Source organism: Eublepharis macularius, chromosome 12 (assembly GCF_028583425.1).
Source record: "Eublepharis macularius isolate TG4126 chromosome 12, MPM_Emac_v1.0, whole genome shotgun sequence".
Lineage (NCBI taxonomy): Eukaryota > Metazoa > Chordata > Lepidosauria > Squamata > Eublepharidae > Eublepharis > Eublepharis macularius.
The window spans coordinates 74,789,496-74,808,364 of record NC_072801.1 but is presented as its reverse complement, the minus strand read 5'-3'; the positions used below and the strand labels follow the sequence as shown (position 1 = coordinate 74,808,364).

General features: G+C 43.5%; 1 protein-coding gene across 1 annotated transcript; it reads right to left on the bottom strand.

The window, feature by feature from the left end:
* Window positions 1–559: 559 nt before the first annotated feature.
* Window positions 560–16,977, bottom strand: LOC129339944 (vomeronasal type-2 receptor 26-like). The gene is made up of 6 exons (XM_054994507.1): window positions 16,784–16,977; window positions 8,094–8,385; window positions 6,917–7,780; window positions 5,337–5,564; window positions 3,506–3,632; window positions 560–1,461 (listed from the first exon to the last, which is right to left on the bottom strand). The coding sequence occupies exons 1-6, from the start codon at window positions 16,975–16,977 to the stop codon at window positions 560–562; spliced, it is 2,607 nt and encodes an 868-aa protein (XP_054850482.1).
* Window positions 16,978–18,869: the final 1,892 nt, after the last annotated feature.

Sequence of the window (18,869 nt, the reverse complement as noted above, 5' to 3'; positions counted from 1 at the left end):
ATTGGGCCAAAATGGGCCCAAAGAGGTGCGGTTGAGCCTGGAACAGGCTACTGCCACATGAGAGAACACTCCTCCATAGGGCAGAAGACCAAACCAGGCTGTTTAGTATCTGTTCCAGGCCATTCTGAGTCCAAATTCACCTCAAATAGGCCAGAAATGGCCTGTATAGGCCTGGAATGCATTGCTGCCTCGTGGAAGATCACTTCCCCGCTGGGCTGTGGCCTGATCCTGGCCATTTTGGGACGGATCCTGGCCATTTTGGGCCCAATTCTGATCTCTTTGGGCCTGAATTGGGCCTAAAATGGCTGACGGGCCCAAAATGGCCAGGATCAGGCAGCTGCCAGGCAGGGGAGTGTCCCCCTGTTTGGCAGAAGCCTGATTCTAGCCATTTTGAGCCTGATCCTGGCCATTTGGGGCCCTAAGATTGCTTCAAGAAATTTAGAGCTAGGATCTCAGAAAAGAGGGCAGGACTAAACATAGTAAGAAATAGTCTCAACTTCCAGATACATGATAAGGGACCCCTAGCTAGCTCACAGACATCACAGAAGAAATAAGTTCACTAATTCTTTCTCCGTATTAACTGTTCCCTTTTATTCAATTCAGGTCTCAGAAGAATAATATAGCACTTGGGGGAAAAGATACAGCACAATAACCCAGCACTGGAAGCCAAGATGGAGAAGATCTCCACAGCAACCATGGATTTCCCTTTGGTGCTCAGGTAGGTTGGAACAAAAGACACCCAAACGCTGCAAAACATTAGCATGCTGAAGGTGATGAATTTGGCTTCATTGAAACTGTCTGGCAGCTTCCTGGCTAGGAAAGCCACAGTCAAGCTGATGAGGGACAGAAATCCTAAGTAGCCAAAAACACTATAAAACATGAGGGTAGACCCTTCCTTACACCCTGCTACAATCTCCTTAGTCATTGATTGCATATCTAAATCTGGGAAGGGAGGAGATGTTCCTAACCACAAAATACAAATGGTTGCTTGAATAAGGAAACAAAGAAAAATTATAGAGTTGGTCAGTCTTTTCCCCATCCATTTCTTCATGCTGGATCCTGGTTTGGTGGCCATGAAAGCTACAACCACGGTGACAGTTTTGGCCAAAACACAAGAAACAGCCACTGAGAAGATTGTGCCAAAAGCAGATTGCCGGAGGTAACAGGTGACCTTGGTAGGTTGTCCGAGGAACAGTAAAGAAGAAATAAAACAGAGCAAGAGAGAGATGAGTAGAGCATAGGTTATATTTCGGTTGTTGGCTTTGACTATGGGAGTTTCCCTGAACTTAACAAAAATCCCCAGGACCAACACAGTGATTAGAGAGAAAGAAACTGCAAGTGAAGCTAAACTGATCCCTAAGGGTTCTTCATAGGACAGAAAAGTGATTGTCTTGAGAATACATCGATCTTGGTCTTTGCTTGGATATTGATCTTCTGGGCATTTGATACAGTCCTCCATATCTAAAAAAGAAAGAAAAAAGGAGAGCTTTTAGTGCGGCTGATGATGTTGAAACCGTTCAGACTTTCTGGATCTTGATTTCTACCTGTTGGTTGTACTTTGGAGGGCTTTACATAAAAAAGCGTTTTAATATTCTTGCCAAGTTTTGAGGTATTATTGCTGCTGTCACAGGTTGTCCTAATAAATTAGTGCTACTTATCTGTTGGGTTTGAACATTTACAAATCATAAAGCACGGTTGCTTCAATTTTCATTTCTATATATCACTATATATAGCAAATAATGGAATGAATAAAGAAACACATAGGAAGGTTGAACAGATATGGTAATAAATTTGTCCAAGCTGGCGATCTCAGGTACATGGATTAGCAAAGAAAATATCAAATATGTATTAATAATCATCAAGTTCTGACCTTGAGGTCATGGCTTTGTGATGGTCAACATGTTGCCTTCCTCTCCTAAAGTGAGCCTTGTTTGCCTTGGGATATACTCTGACCAAATTTCCTTCCTCTTCCTTCTTTTCATTCTCTCTAATCACATCTACTTCTTTTGCTGATCCTTGGGTGGCATGTAGCAAGGGAAGCTGAGATGTCTCTACCCGTCCCCTCTGCTCTAGAAGTGTTTCAGACACTCAGCCTTCTTATTTTGTCCATTTTTATTTCTGGCCAAACAGCCAAAGGTGATAAAAAAAAATGCAAGACTTCTTCCCGAGTTCACAAGCCCTGGCAGAACAGCAAACGTACTAAATGGGGAAGACAAAATGGCGGATGGAGAAGAAGCTATCCCTCTGAACTTGCTAACTGGATTAGATGTCTCTTGTGCTTTGTTTCTAACACAAATGGAGCAAAGACTGCAAAGTAAGATAACTTTCTTAATAAATACTGAACAGTTTGCTGAGTTAAAAATGGCTCAAAGTGAAGTGACGCGAAATGCTGAAGCAGCAGTTGAATTAGGAAAGTTGTTGCAAATAGAACTTATAGAGTAAAAAAAAGAAAATACTCTCTTGCAGGATAGAGTACTAAGGCTTGAAATATCAACAAGACAATTAAATATTCAATTTAGGGGTACAGAAGAAAATAGTACATTGAAAGAGGACCTTATATCATTATTAACCTCTTAGTTAATGAAATACCTGACTATGGCAGAGGGAACAGAATTGAAAATAACGACTGCTTATCATGGGGGAAAACACAATCAAAGCAAAAGAAACTACCCCAGAGATATAGTGGAGAGTTTGCAATATGAGTTTATAATATGAAAGTCACTTTAACTGTATGTAGTGGAAAACTTATTTAATTCCCTTGTAAAATGGCTATTGTTCTTGGCTTTTTAACTGTTTATTAAGCATATTTAAATAAAAAAATTGGGGAAAAAAGACATTTAATTCCTGGTGCTTTATATAATGTGCAGTATAACAAATAGTGAGGAAGGTTCTCTACTGCAGATAGTCTGCAGCACAGCGGTTAAGTGGTTGGGCTGTAAAGCAGCACTCTGCTAGTTCAATGCCCACTGCTGCCATGGGCTCAGCAGATGGCATTGGGTAAGCCAATACTCTCAGGCCCTTGGCAATGAGGAATCACTCTCTAGTTTTGAGGGTTTTGCTCTTGCCTTTCCACTTTAGGGGCTGGTGGATACAGCTGTCTTTGACTGCCCTCACTTTATGATGCCATCAATGGTTAGAAAAAAACATCAATTTCTCCATCACAGAACGAGAGAGTAAGTGGAGATGCACCGGCATCTTCACTGCCCCCTTATCCTCAGAATAGATCCTTTTTTTCAAAGTTTGAATCAGATGGTGAATTAAAGGCCAGCAAGATACTTCTGTATCAGCAGGTCCTTCACTTGACTTCCCATGATCCTGAACCGAGTGGCTAATCTGACGGCTCTGGAAAACAATGAATTTCCCACAATGTTGATGGTGCGGAGAAATATGCCTGATCTTTCAGCTGGGTGACACAGACAGTTGGCTTTTGCACATGTTCTTCAGTTACTGTTTGAAAACTGACTTCACATACTGGAAAAAAAATATGGTGTGTGACATCACCTACCTTTCTGGTTTGCAATTTTTCCATCTGGGCAAGGAACACAATTGTAACAGCAAAATTTCTCTCCTTCCTTCTTTTGCTTCTGAGACCCAGGATGGCAGAAGTCAGTGCACAATGAAAGGGGCACCGCCTGTCAAAAAGCAGTAAAGGACTTTAGGATGGAAGACATTAGACTTTTGTTTAACTGATCATGGCTATCCTGCCCCATGTACATTATTTTTAAAAAATTATTCCTCTTTTTCCCTTTCAAAAGAAGAATTTCTCTTTCATTTCTTTTTGGTCTCTCTTTGTAGTGTTCTAGTAGAAAAGGGCAAGAGTTCAGTAGCCCCTGTAAGATTAACAAAATTTCAAGTAGGGTATGAGCTTTCATTTTTGTTAGGTCTATAGGTGCTACTGGACTTTTGCTCTTTTCTAATGCTGCAGACAGATTAGCGCGGCAACCCATCTTGGTCTTTGTAATGTTCTCTTAACCTCCGTGCACATTGCACACTGTTGTCTGCAGTAACCCATATTCAAACTTCCACAACTCACAGGAATTGTGGACTTTAGGATGGAAGACGTTAGACTGGTTTAACTGATCATGGCTAGTGTTATTATCCTGCCCCATTTACTTAAAAAAAATAGCCATTGATTTCCTTTTTTCCCTTTCAAAAGAAGAATTTCTCTTTCATTTCTTTTTGGTCTCTCTTTGTAGTGTTCTGGTAGAAAAGGGCAAGAGTTCAGTAGCCCCTAGAGAGCAACAAAATTTGTGGTAGGGTATTTATTTATTTATATCATTTATTGTCCACCTTTCTCACTGAGACTCAAAGTGAATTACAAAGTACAAGCATAGAATAATCAGTATCAAGTACATTTCTGTACAGTATCAAATACATTTCCATACAAAGTCAAGGACATTTCCATAAACAATGCTGTAGGGTAAATAGATATAGGTTTAAAGACATAGAGTTAGCAAGAATCCAGTACAAAGTAGACGAAAATACTGGAACAGGACATAATCACTTCTAGGATTGACATTAGACAACATAAAGCAAAAGTAGTGCATAGGAGTACATCTTTAAAGCAACAGATAATATGTAAGGTAGCATAGTGGTGAAGTCTATTGTCCCTAGTTCATTAGCGAAACATCTGAGACTCCATTCCTACAATACAGCCATAGGATAGGGGCCACACGACAGAGGAAGCCCATGTATGGGCTGCTGTTGGTTTTGCTCATGTGCAGCCCGGCATCTGGAGGAGACCCTATTCAGATGAGTGAAGCTGCCGTAGAGGAACATAGGGAGGGAGGCAGTCCCGCAGGTATGCTGGAGTAAGGCCATGAAGAGCTTTGTATGCAATAACCAATACCTTGAACTGAGCACTGTAACTGAGAGGTAGCCAATGGAATGACTGTAGGATGGGAGTGATGCTCATGCTCCTGCTCGCTCCTGATAGCAGTGAGCTTTCATGAGTCACAGCTCACTTCTTCAGATACCAAGCTCATACCCAACCACAAATTTCATTAGTCTTATATGAGCTTATATGAGCTTGCAAGAGCAAGACTCTTGCTCTTTTCTACTCCTGTAGACATATTAACATGGCTACCGTCTTGATCTTTGCAGTGTTCTCTTACCCTCTGTGCACATTGCACACTGATGACTGCAGTAACACATATTCAACCTCCCACAATTTACAGGAAGAAAAGACAGAAATTTATTTATATTGCAATACATTACAATAACGGAATTAAATCATCCATGATAAGATTCCTGGTATGTAGAAAATAAGTATCTTCCAACCTTGGTTCATCAACCCATTAATAGAGGAGCCACTGAGAACATCCCAGAATACACACCTGGTTAAAACGGCTCTGCCACAGAATTCTCTCCTCAGCAATGATCAGTTCTTTTCCTTCCAAGGCATCAGGGTCCACCTTTCCAATTTTCATTCTACTATAGGACCTGTTGGGAAATGTCACCAAGTTCATGACATCAAACCCCCCTTCCACTTCCTTATCATCATTAAAAGATACTCTTTCTCCTGCTGAGTTGTTAAAGGACACGCATTGAAGAAAGGGATGAAGCTAGAGAGAACAAAAGAAAAGGAAACATCACATTGGAGATTTATTGTGAGATTTACAGAGAACTAATAAAGTTTCATTAGACACAGCTTGACGAACCCAGTGTTTTTCTGTTGTGGAAAATAATGTACCACAAACCTGCTTTTAAAATGCTAGAAGTATAGAACATAAGAACACAATAGTCTTCCTGAGACAGACCAGTGTTCCATCTAGTCCAGCTGTCTATCTCACACAATGGTCAACCAGTGACTCTGGAGGTGCCAAGTTCAGGGCATAGAGGCCGAGGCCTTCCTGTTATTTTCTCCCTCTCGATGTGGAGGATCCCTTTAATCACTTTGGCCTCTGAAAAATGTAAAAATGCTCTACTACTTCTCATAAATGTCTCATAAATGGATAGGAACAAAAGAAACACGTACAATGTAATGAGTTCTTTTAAAAGAAGCAACTCTCAGTGGATCAGGGCTTACTAATCCATCAGCACCTCACAAGTCTTTCCCAAGCAGTTAAGGATGACCAGGGCTTTTTTTCTGGAAAAAGAGGTGGTGGAACTCAGTGGGTTGTCCTCAGAGAAAATGGTCACATGGCTGGTGGCTCCGCCCCCTGATCTCCAGACAGAAGGGAGTTGAGATTGCCCTCCACGCTGCTCAGCATGGCAATCTAAACTCCCCTCGGTCTGGAGATCAGGAGGTGGGGCCACCAGCCATGTGACCAGTTTCAAGAGGTTCTGGAACTCCGTTCCACTGTGTTTCAGCTGAAAAAAAGCCCTGAAGATGGCATCTATAGTAGTCAACTAATCTGTAAAATCCTCATAAGTACCCTTTGAGAGAGGTTGAGAGTGGGTGACTGGCCCAAGTTCATGGAGCAAGGTTTACGGCTCAATCAGAATTGGATCCCAGGACTCCATAATGCTTTCTTAGTCCTGCTCCTAGATTATGCTGACTCAGAAGCATGTGTGATGAAGAAAGAGTTGGTTTGTTGTCATGATGAATGATGCTAATGCACAGATAAAAACTTACAGTATTTCAGAATTTAATTGCAAATAAAGCTGTGAAATACTCAAACAGAAGCCCTGGGTTTTTTAATAAAGAAATTGGATATTTCAGATCAAAGGTCCAATCAAATGCTGATTGCATTTTTGAGAAGTTTTCAGCATCCCTGATATGTCAGCTTGCCTAAGCAATAAAATTTAGCTAAGAAATGTTTGGACTGGCAATTAGCATGAAGCGAGACTTCAAAGGAAAAAGTGTATAAGAAACCATTTTCAGCAGATATTTGTGTTTAGAGAAAATGGAGTAAATCTCATTTTCTACTGACATATTCAAGGCAATACAGACATTTCACTGGGAAGGTGTTACCTGCCAAGGTTGGAGATCCTGAAGGCCGTCTCTTTTGCCACCACCCAAAATTGGTCTACTGTTAGAGTGAGATAAATATAAGGCATTCAGAGCATGCGCTATGGCATAGACAGCATTATAGATGCTGTAGCTGTGGCCGGTCATGTGCATTTCAAAGAAAGGCCCAGGAATTCTCTCCATCCTCTCCTCCCCAGTACATGTTCCATCAACCATCGATGTTTCCTCGGGATCAGGAAGTGAGCAGACAAATGCTTGTTCCCAGAAATCTTTGAGAAATCCATCTCCCTGCGCCTGATATGGTTTTATGTTTCTAAGAAATTTCTGAAATGCTGGAAGCTCCTGTGAGTGAATTGAGAAGAAGATGGTACCTTGGAAGAATTCAAGACCACAGGCCCTTTGGAGGAATATTAATCCAAAATCAATCTGGGCAGTCATAATCCACACCCGTCTGAATGAATTATTTTCCAGCAATTCATTCTCAAGATGTAGAAATGTGGTCAGTGGAATAATGGTTGTAGCTTTTCCATAGAGGATAATTGTATTGACTGTGCTATTTAGTAAAGCTGTGTGAATGCTTGAATATAAATCATCAACATTTTCTCGGGTATCCCAACCACCTTGCTTTATAATTGTCTCTGCAAAGGCTTCACAGATTCCATTTTCTGAAAGCAACGACACCATTTCCTGCAGGAAATGTTCTCCACTGTCACCACTCACAGCTAAGAGTCCAACCCACGTCCATCCAAAATGCTGAAGTAACCGGACAAGACCTAAGAACTGATGGGTTTCATTGGGAACCATGCGGAAGAAGGAAGGGAGTTTCGAGTTGTCCCTGTCCACAGGGGGAAATGACCCATACGTGAGCTGAAAGGAAAGAAAGAGATACATTTGAAATGTGTTATCAGGTGGAAAGGTGCTTGTTGAAAGTTGAACATTCTGAGAGGGATAGGGATAAGGTGTAATTTCTGAGAAACAGTTAAGGGAAAGAAATCTGTCTTGCATTCATCATCACCCCATCTACCAGTTTGGAACAAGTTTCCATTTCTTTTTATTTCTTTTTGCACAAGAATAAATGTTATTTTCCACTCAGATAAATCTCTGTCTCTATCTGAGCTCCTCTGAGTAAGAAAGGCATATACATTTCCAAACTCCTCATTCTTCTATGCACACAACATACCTGTGGAATCTTGTAGAGATCTAGAATGTCTGCCATTTGGAAGGAGGTCTCAGAATCAAGTGCTCCTATGATGGCCATTAGGTTTTTTTGAGTGTCACATTCATAGTTGGGAAAATATCTATGTGATTTGTAGAGCAGATCCAGAGTAGTACGGTAGGTCATCTTATCATTATTGTAGCAATCATAGATGTGGAATCCGAGAGTGACATTGGGTAAAATCTTGGGATTCCTGTTGATCTCATCTACAGCAAATGCCAAGGCCAGGGGGTGCTGGTAAAACTTTGTTGCCATACTACAAAAAGAAACAAATTCTTTTTTCAGCAAACCATTTAATGACATTTTAATATATTCTGTTTCCAAGTTAGTTATGTCATGATAAAGATACACTTTCATACTACTCAGGGCTCATTTCAAGGGGGAACACACAGGAACGCAGTTCTGGCAGTTACTCAAAGAGGGTATGTCAAGTGGCCCTGCCAACGAGACGCTTGGCCATTTTGGGCCTGTTTCAGGCTGGATTAGGGTCGAATTGGCACAGATTGGGCCTCTGATGGGTTAGTGAGAGAGATGGAAACAGCAGGGCAGCAGAAATGAATTAATGCCCATCCCTCCTGCAAAGGAGTGGCAGTTTACAAGAGAACCCACTCGCCATACATGGTGTCACTCCCCTTTGGGGGAGGAAATTCTAAAAATGTCCAGGGGGGCATCTCCCTCACCCTGGGTTATGCATGGGAGGGTGGGACAGATGTATGGACAGATGGAGGGATGCCTCCCCTTGGGGGGAGGTAATTCTAAGTGCCTGGGGTGGGTCATCTCCCTTCACCTGGACATGCATGGGAGGGTGGGATGGACAGACAGATGAAAGGACATATGCCTGCCCTTTTGGGGGAGGAAATTCTAAATGCCCAGGGGGCATCTCCCCTCACCCCAGGATGTACATTGGAGGGTGGGATGGACAGATGGACAGAACTATGTCTCCCCCTGTGGGGGAGGACATTCTAAATGCCTGGGGGGGGATCTCCCTCACCCCGTGACAGCAGAGCAATGCAACGGAAGCATGCCCACCAACAATTTCCACATCTTTCCGGGCAGCACAGGTTCTCAAAATAAAGACTCTTCTGCACAGAGACCGCAGGGCAGCGCAGGTGAACTATGCCCTTCCCCCCTGCCAGAGACCATTAGGGAACTACAGAACCCACCTTCCATATGTGGCACTACCAACAAAGAGGAACAAAAACAAAAGGTTGTCCTGTGTGAGCCTCCAAGGGAGATGCCCACATTCAGCTTTGCCTCAGAGCTAGGCAGTTGCCCCGAGACTGGTGTCTAAGGGTCAAGCTACACATGACAAATGACACTTGAACGGCAAGTGGATTGAGTGGAGGGCAAGTGAACAGGGAGAAATACACTTGCTGTTCAAGTGTCATTTGTCATGTGTAGCTTGGCCCTCAGAGAGCACAGACAGGTGCTCAAAACAAGAGTAAGGAGGAACACAAACAAAACGGTTGTCCTGTAACTCCCCCCCCTGTGGTGGTGCCCACTCAGCTTTGACCCAGAGCCTCCCAACAAATCAGCAGTAGCACTCAGACACCATCCCAAAATAAAATGGCAGAAAACAAGAGTGAAGGAGTAAATAAAACAAAAAGAGGAGTGAGCGACTGAACCCTCACAACAGGAGCACAGGAGGAAGCTTTTCCCTGGAGCCTGGCAGTAGGCGGGCAGACATACATCGATCCAGGGTGGCTCAGGTCCCAGACAAGTCCAGGTCCAGGGAGGGGTACCCAAGCGGGGGGGGGGGGTTGACCTTAATAAAGGACAACATACCCATCAAGTCCGGATGCAGACATGTGCAGCGGGAATGGAGAAGGTCTCCCAGGTGGGAGAATATCTGCTTGCAGGAGGTGGGAGGGTAGGCGAGGATGTTAGTGGATACGATGGACAGGTCCAGCCAGGTGGCAAATTTTGGTGCCCAATACTCCAGGGGATTTCTGTGGGAGGACTCGATGGGCTCGGCAAGGTACTCTTGCCCCCAAAAAGTTCTCTGCCCTGACAGATGCACCAACCCTGGTGACTTCAACCGCACAGCCCACAGCATATGACCAGAGTACCTGTTGGGAGGGCTCTCATGGCTGAGGATGCCTGGCTCGTTTACAGCCTCTCACTCCTCCACCACCTCCTCCTTCACCCCACGGCCGCACCCTCAACCCTCCATCCTGCTTTTTGTGCCTAATACCTCCACACTGCTCTGCGCAAGACCTTCTTCCAGTCCTGCAGCTGGTTGTCACACATGGTAATACTACCCTTTATCTGGGGGTCACCTATGCAGGCCAGTCTGGAAGGCTGCTCCAGGCAGAAAGGATGCAAGCAGGTGGCCGCCTGCAACCTGCTGACCAAATCCCTGACCCGGAGGGCAAGATCATCCTCATTCTCCAGCTCGTCAACAAGCCCTTAGATCAGGGGGAAGATCTGTCCCTGGCTGGATTGGTAGGAGCATAGGAGCTCAGTGGCGTCCTTAAAGGGCTTAAGGACACAGACCATTTGGGAGATGGCAAACCAGTCCGCATAGCTGATGCTGACTTCTTCTCCCTCCCGCATAATAGCCACGGATGACATGATGTCCTGGACTGTTTTGGGGTTTTTTTTGCTGCACCTGACAACTAACCATGTCATAGGTGGAGTTCCAGTGGGTGGGCATGTCCTGATAGAGGTAGTACTTGGGATCACCCCCTCCCCCTGCCTCTGGAGCAGCTCATGCAAAGACTTCACATTGCAGGGGAAGTGCAAAGCCAGATGCTGGCAGATGACCAACAAGTCACGCATAGACAACATTGCCTGGTCCCAGGTGGCCTTGACCTTGCTACCTAGCCCAAGAACATCTGCCTTGATCAGGTGCAGCTTATGTGCCAGGCAGACAAGGCCATCAAGGGATGCCTCTATCAGGGCTTCCAGCATGTTGCTTCCTGCATCGGTGTCTAGCTAAAGGTCCAGTAGCACCTTTAAGTCTAACCAACTTTATTGTAGCATAAGCTTTTGAGAGCCACAGCTCTCTTCATCAGATGCATGGAAGATACAAAGAAACTGGCCAGGAATATATAAGTGATAAACAGCTGCTCATCCTCCAACATGATATATGCCCTCATGTGCCAACAATGTCCATCTGCTCTGTACATTGGACAAACCAGCCAACCTCTGTGCAAAAGAATAAATGGACACAAATCTGACATTAAAAATGGCAATACCTAGAAACCAGTGGGAGAACACTTCAATCTACCAAGACATTCCATCAAGGACTTAAAGGTCATTGTAGTTCAACAGAAACCTTTCAAAAACAAAATCCAACGGGAAGCTGCTGAATTGGAATTCATATGTAAATTTGACTCAGTCAGATTTGGATTGAATGGAGACTATGAATGGTATTTCATTACCAAAAGCAGCTGATTCAGGCATTCTATTCAGACTCTACCATGGAAGGGAGGGGTCACACCCAGCCTGGATTGTGCATTCCACCTCTTTCATGACTCTTTGTAACTGATTTACTTGACCCTCACTCCATGCACCCACTCCCTCCACCCCTCCCCTCCCATATATCCCTGGCCAGTTTCTTCATTCCCTCCATGCATCCGATGAAAAGAGCTGTGGCTCTTGAAAGCTTATGCTACAATAAAGTGGGTTAGTCTTAAAGATTGTGCTAGGATTGTCTCACCGGGCCCAGATGGCATACATCCAAGGCCCAGATGGCATACATCCAAGAGTTCTGAAAGAACTCAAGTGTGAACTTGTAGATCTCCTCACAAAAATATGTAATCTGTCATTAAACTCTGCATCTGTTCCTGAGGACTGGAAGGTAGCTAATGTTGTCCCCATCGTTAAAAAAGGTTCCAGGGGAGATCCGGGAAATTACAGGCCAGTCAGCCTGATGTCAATACCGGGTAAGTTGGTGGAAACTATTATCAAAAATAAAATTAGTGGGCACATTGATGACCAAAAGCTGATGAGGAAAACTCAGCATGGGTTCTGTAAGGAAAGATCTTGTCTCACCAATCTGTTAGAGTTCTTTGAGGGAGTGAACAAACAAGTGGACAAGGGAGACCCGATAGATATTGTTTATCTTGACTTCCAGAAAGCTTTTGACAAAGTTCCTCATCAAAGGCTCCTAAGTAAGCTCAGTAGCTATGGGATAAAGGGCCAAGTCCTCTTGTGGATCGAAAACTGGCTAATTAATAGGAAACAGAGAGTGAGTATAAACGGGCACTTCTCACAGTGGAGGGTGGTGAGCAGTGGGGTGCCACAGGGGTCGGTATTGGGTCCAATGCTTTTTAACTTGTTTATTAATGATTTGGAATTGGGATTAAGCAGTGAAGTGGCTAAATTTGCAGATGACACGAAATTGTTCAGGGTGGTGAAAGCCAGAGAGGATTGTGAGGCACTCCAAAGGGATCTGTCGAGGCTAGAAGAGTGGGCATCCATGTGGCAAATGAGGTTCAATGTAGCCAAGTGCAAAGTAATGCACATTGGAACCAAAAATCCAAAATATAAATACAAGTTGATGGGGTCTGAACTGGCGGTGACTGACCAAGAGAGAGATCTTGGAGTCATGATAGATAACTCACTAAAAACGTCAGCACAGTGTGCGACTGCCATAAAAAAAGCTAATGCTATGCTAGGGGTTATTAGGAAAGGGATTGAAAACAAATCAGCCGGTATCATAATGCCTCTGTATAAATCGATGGTGAGGCCTCATTTGGAGTACTGTGTACAGTTCTGGTCGCCACACCTTAAAAAAGATATCATAGCACTGGAAAAAGTACAGAGAAGGGCAACTAAAATGATTAAAGGGTTGGAACACTTTCCCTATGAGGAAAGATTGAGGCGCTTGGGGCTCTTTAGCCTGGAGAAAAGACGACTGAGGGGAGACATGATAGAGGTTTACAAGATAATGCACGGGTTAGAGAAGGTAGAGAAAGATGTGTTTTTCTCCCTTTCTCACAATACAAGAACTCGTGGGCACTCTATGAAATTATTGAGCAGTCGGGTTAGAACAGATAGAAGAAAATACTACTTTACACAAAGGGTGATAAACACATGGAATTCGTTGCCACAGGAGGTGGTGGCAGCTACAAGCATTGCCAGCTTCAAGAGGGGACTGGACAAATATATGGAGCAGAGGTCCATCAGTGGCTATTAGCCACAGGAGATAGATGGTATTCTCTTTGTGGGGAGGTGGTGCTCTGTTGTCTTGGTGCTGGAAGGAAGGCAGTGGGAGGGCTTCTGGTGTCCTGGCCTCACTGACAGTCCTTTAGATGGCACTGGATTTCTAGCCACTGTGTGTGACAGAATGTTGGACTGGATGGGCCACTGGCCTGATCCAACATGGCTTTGCTTATGTTCTTATGTTCTTATGTCTTTTTCAGGGTTGAGCTTCCTCTTCATATTCAAATGCTAAATCCTGGAGTTGCAACAAGACTATCTTTTCTAGAGGACACAGTCATATAAATGTATGCATGGAAACACCCAAACACCTCGGAACCTATTTCAGTTTGACCTCACTCCTCACTCCTGGCTTAGGTACAGAAAGCAGGTGGTCCTTTAGCTGGGTTATCTCCAACCCTAAATGAATAAGGACAAGCAATCACTTTTTTAAACATGGCAGTAGCATGGCAACTGGATTTTGTCCAACCATTACAAGACACAAATGGAATGAAAGGAATGACACTCAGAGGTGGTTTCATTGGAGATGCCAAGTCAACAGCCTGACATTTATGCTGCTGTGTCTATGGGTGGCAAGGGGGGGTTTCTCTTTCAGAGAGGAAGAGAAGCCGTCTATTTGGAGGATCAAGTCGGAGTTGTGGCAGGGAGTGTCTTCTTAATCATTGTTTTCTGCTGTGCAAAATGCATCTGAGTACTACTTTAAGAAGAGTGACACCCTACTAAGTCCATGAGCTGAAACAGCATTAACTCCTGCAGTTAGACTTAGGGCCAAGCTACAAGTGACGAATGACACTTGAATGGCAAGTGTATTTCTCCCTGTTCACTTGCCCTCCACTCAATCCACTTGCCGTTCAAGTGTAATTCGTCACTTGTAGCTTGGCCCTTAGCCTTTGTGAAACCTTGCTACAATACCCTGCAGGTTAGATCACTCTATGATTCTCCCTAGAGCCTGCAAGTAAAACTGGGGTAAAGATCTCAAGCAATAACCTTGGACATGAAATAAAGGTGTGACAGAAGTATCTCCATTCTCGTCTCTGTGGAACATGAAGTTCTTAAAACTAGCTACTATTTTCTCTTTTATCTTACTACAGCAAACAACTTACTTGACCACTTCATGCCCCTCTCAAATGTGTTCCAGCCTCTGAAAGTGGATGCTACTTATAGATGTGAGTCCTTATGATGTCACCTACTTGTCTGTTATACTACATTGGGAAGACAGTGATGCTTACTACATGGGGTGAATGGTTTTTCTCTCTGTATCTCAAACACATTGTTTTCTTCTTTTTGTAGTAACAGTATCATTTTCAAAATCTAAAATCATGAATAACTGAAGATTAAAATCAAAAAGAGTCCAGTAGCACCTTTAAGACTTGTATTGTGTCATTTCAATAAAAAGCCCTTTCATTATAAATGTGCTCATTTCCCCTCATTATTTTGATGCTGTGCTGGATCTAGGACATGGTATACAAACGTTAAAGATCCCAAAATATTGTCCTTAAATATCCCATATTCTGTGTCAGGAATGGGTTGCCTTTGCTTACTAAAAGGCTTTCACATGAAGAGCAATTTGGGCATCAACATGACAAACTGTATTCTTTTATTTCTAGTAGCAATTGTGTGGCTCAGAAGGTGGTGGAAAGTATGAATTATTGCATGATGATTAATCATCGAAGCTTTGAAGTGAGTTCGTCCACAAAGAATAAATGTGAAACAAGATAGAAAGTAAAATCAAAAAGAGTCCAGTAGCACCTTTAAGACTAACCAATTTTATTGTAGCATAAGCTTTCGAGAATCAAGTTCTCTTCGTCAGATGCATGATACAAACTGGGCAAATACAGAAGAGGAGGAGGGAGAGCCCAGTTTGTATCATGCATCTGATGAAGAGAACTTGATTCTCGAAAGCTTATGCTATAATAAAATTGGTTAGTCTTAAAGGTGCTACTGGACTCTTTTTGATTTTGCTACTACAGACTAACACGGCTAACTCCTCAGGATCTATGAAGATTAAAACACGTTGCTTTAAATGAAGACCAATATGTTGAGTTGAGTTTGTTATTTAAATTTCTGTGGTTGGCTAATTAGGATTATTTGGGTAAGCTATATAATGAAGAAAAAACCTCATGTAACTCTGATGTAAAGAGAGAAAGCCGAAGACAATTGAAAAATGGCAGGAGAGTATAAAATGAGCTAGCGCTAGTCTGCACAGGGATGTGGAGAGAAAATATCAGAAGATAACAGAGAAGTACATGTTTAAAAAGGAGAATGATTAGAACAACTAATGGGGTTGGAGAGTGCACTCAAGTCATAGCTGACATATGGCGACCCCTGGTGCGTTTTTCATGGCAAGAGACTAACAGGGGGTTTGCCATTGCCTGCCTCTGCAACCCTGATCTTTGTTGGAGGTTTCCCATCCAATTTCCAATCAAGGACAACCCTGCTTAGCTTCTATGAGCAGAACCACAAGTGACAAAAGGCACAGATTGGACACTTGTCAGCTTCCCTCAAGTTTTGATGGGAAATGTAGGCATCCTGGTCTTGCAGCTTCGCTCTCTGACTGCTGTCCAATGGACTTTTCAACTGTCACTTGTCCAACATTCTGCCAAGCTGCCTACATTTCCCATCAAAACTTGAGGGAAGCAGACAAGTGTCCAATCTGTGCCTTTTGTCACTTGTGGTTCTGCTCTGAGATCTGACAAGATCAGGCTCAAGTGGGCTCTTCAGTTCAGGACTAGAACAGCTAGTAAGGTTTGAATAGTATATAAAAAAGAGCACAACAAGAACTGTTTAGTGCAATCTAAACATTTGCTGGAATGCCAATCCGAATCCCAAGGGCAAGAATATATCCAGTCTAGAAATATTTCCCTTGCATATTGAACAAAGGATCAGGTCCTGAGCTGATCTTTCTTTCCAGTTGATTCATTTACAGCACTGGGAAATCTGTAATGCAGCTTCCCATTACTCATATCATTTTCAGTACTAACTTTGGTCATTTTCCCACCTCCTTCCACTCGTCATGTATTAGCTTATCTCAGAACACACTTTTGGATTCTCCATTCTGAACCCCAAACTGATTTCAGTTTTTCATTTTCTCTATTATATTCCAATATCATATACATTACAGCGCTGAAGATATTTTTTTCAGTTTCCCTAATTTCCATTTTTATACCCTCGTGTCTATAAAACATACATACATTTCACTATGCTCCCCATCTGACGGTGAGGGTGGACTAGAAATGTGATAAAATAAAAATAGTTGATTAAAAACAAAGAAACAAGACTCAATCTCTCTACTTGTTCTCTGATCACCAAAGCATGTAAAATTGTCACTGTGGGAGAAGAAAGAGAAGGTTAATAAGATTCAGAAAGGGTTTGAAAAGGTGGTATGCAGGAGTGGATCAGTTATACAAGTTCTTTGATAACTCTCTCCACAATTATACCAGGGTTTAGGATCACAATAAGAATAAGAAAATATATAATGTCTTTACTGTATCAACAAATCTTCAGGAACATATTCCTTAAACTTTAGTTCATGCACATCGTGAGTGAACTGAGAAGTCATCCCACCAATGAGGAGGTCACCTGGCTGGTACCATTCATGCGGAATAGGAATCTCCTTTATGGCACAGTTCTTCACATCTGCTTTGCATGCAATGCAAGGGAAAAGCTGCAGCAATACCATTAGCTCCAACATCTGAGCTGTCCCCCTCGTTTCTGGATCCAGCCGCTGTTATGTTTATCTACAGCATCAGGATGTCTTGATCGAGCTCCACTGGAGAACGGCTGAGTCTGAAGAGGCCAACGTCTCAGCCTTAGTAATGCACAGTTTCAAAATTTCAGTGGCAGTTCCAGCACACTGACTGCAAACCTGGCTTTTAACAAAGCAACATGCCAGAGATTCAGCTGACAGAATCCCTTCTTCTAGCATTCAGTTCCACACAGGGATTGGAGTAATAACTACTAAACTTGCTTCTTTATTGCTTCCTCACTTTCTGAAACGCCAGGGCAACTTGGTCGGAAGGAAAAATTACAATAATTTGAAGAATTCCAGGGGGAATAATTGTGACTACAGAGTTTGGGATCTAAGTAGCAACGTTGGTAGCAAACATGTTTTTCTCTCCACACCTGACCACACAAGTCTCCTCTGCTCCTAAGGGTCTCAAATTCCCCTCCGGTTTCAGACTTCCATGGTTGACAAACATCAACAATCAAGTCAATGCCCAAGAAGATGCCCCTCATTTGATGTTTAGATACATTATGCTGTATTTCTTTTTTGTGGAGTGCATTTCTAAGCATGTTCAATCAGAAGTATGACCAGTGGAATTTAGTGGGAGCAGTCCTATTCAGGTCTACTCAGAATACTACAAGAATCTATTCAATGAGGGTTACTCCCAGGAAGAGTTCCTGCATTGAAACATGCTTGTCAGTGCACTTAGGACTATGGATGTGTGCTTCAGGTTTCTGGTTCGGGTTTTTAACCTGAAACAGCTCGATTTGGAAAGATCTGGGGTTCCCAAATGGGCCCCTGCATTGCTGAGCTGATTTGCAAATCTGGTAGCAAATCTTCCTGAAGCAATATATCACTTTGGAAAGCTTTGGGCAAAGACCAACACTTTTCTTGCTGCTTGCAAGAAAAAAACCCTTTAAATACGGAGTGCTTTTTTTCAGCGGATAGGAGGGGGATTCCCTTCTCATCCGCTGAAAAAAGCAGCCAGCATATAAAGGGCTTGTTTCAGCTGACAGGAGGGTGACTCCCCTCTCCCCTCAGCTGAAAAAAGCCTTTCAAATGCCCTCCACTTATTTCAGCTGATGGGGGATACCCATCCTATCAGAGCCTGGGGGTGATCCTAGATGCCTCCCTGAAAATGGAGGCACAGGTCACAGCGGTTGTCAGGTCTTCTTTTTTCCACCTGCGGCAGACCAGACAACTCGTCCCTTACCTGCCTACCTGTGACTTAACTACAGTGATCCAGGCAACAGTCATCTCTAGGTTGGATTACTGGAACTCACTCTACGTGGGCCTACCCTTGTGCCTGACCTGAAGACTACAGCTGGTGCAAAATGCAGCGGCGCGCATCATTATGAAAGCACCAAATAGGGCACATATTACACCAGTATTGCGCGAGCTGCATTGGTTGCCAGTGGAGTATCGGATCAGGTTCAAGGTTTTGGTATTGACCTATAAGGCCCTGTGTGGACTGGGGCCAGTGTACCTGAGGGACCGTCTCTCCCCATATATTCCCCAGAGGACTCTCCGATCAGGAGAAAATAAATTGCTATCAGTCCCTGACTCCAAGGAGGCCCGTCTGGCCTCAACTAGAGCAAGAGCTTTCTCAGTCCTGGCTCCTACCTGGTGGAACACTCTTTCTACTGAGACCAGGGCCCGGCAGGATCTACTACCTTTCCGCCAGTCCTGTAAGACAGAGTTGTTCCGCCAGGCCTATGGCTGAGGCTGGGCCTCCACTGGCTGGAGGATATAACATCTACTCCCCTCCCTATGAGAGCTGCCCACCACTGTTCTGAAGCTGCTGCCATGTTCAATTGCACTGTTGCACTTTCTGTAATCAACGATAT

Bases quoted from the DNA above. Each gene is read 5' to 3' on its own strand.
- LOC129339944 (XM_054994507.1), bottom strand. From the start codon at position 16,977: ATGGTATTGCTGCAGCTTTTCCCTTGCATTGCATGCAAAGCAGATGTG. The intron at 7,781-8,093 runs GTATGTTGTGTG...CTTTCCTTTCAG, and splicing joins ATCTCTACAAGATTCCACAG to CTCACGTATGGGTCATTTCC. The intron at 1,462-3,505 runs GTAGGTGATGTC...TTTCTTTTTTAG, and splicing joins AAAAATTGCAAACCAGAAAG to ATATGGAGGACTGTATCAAA.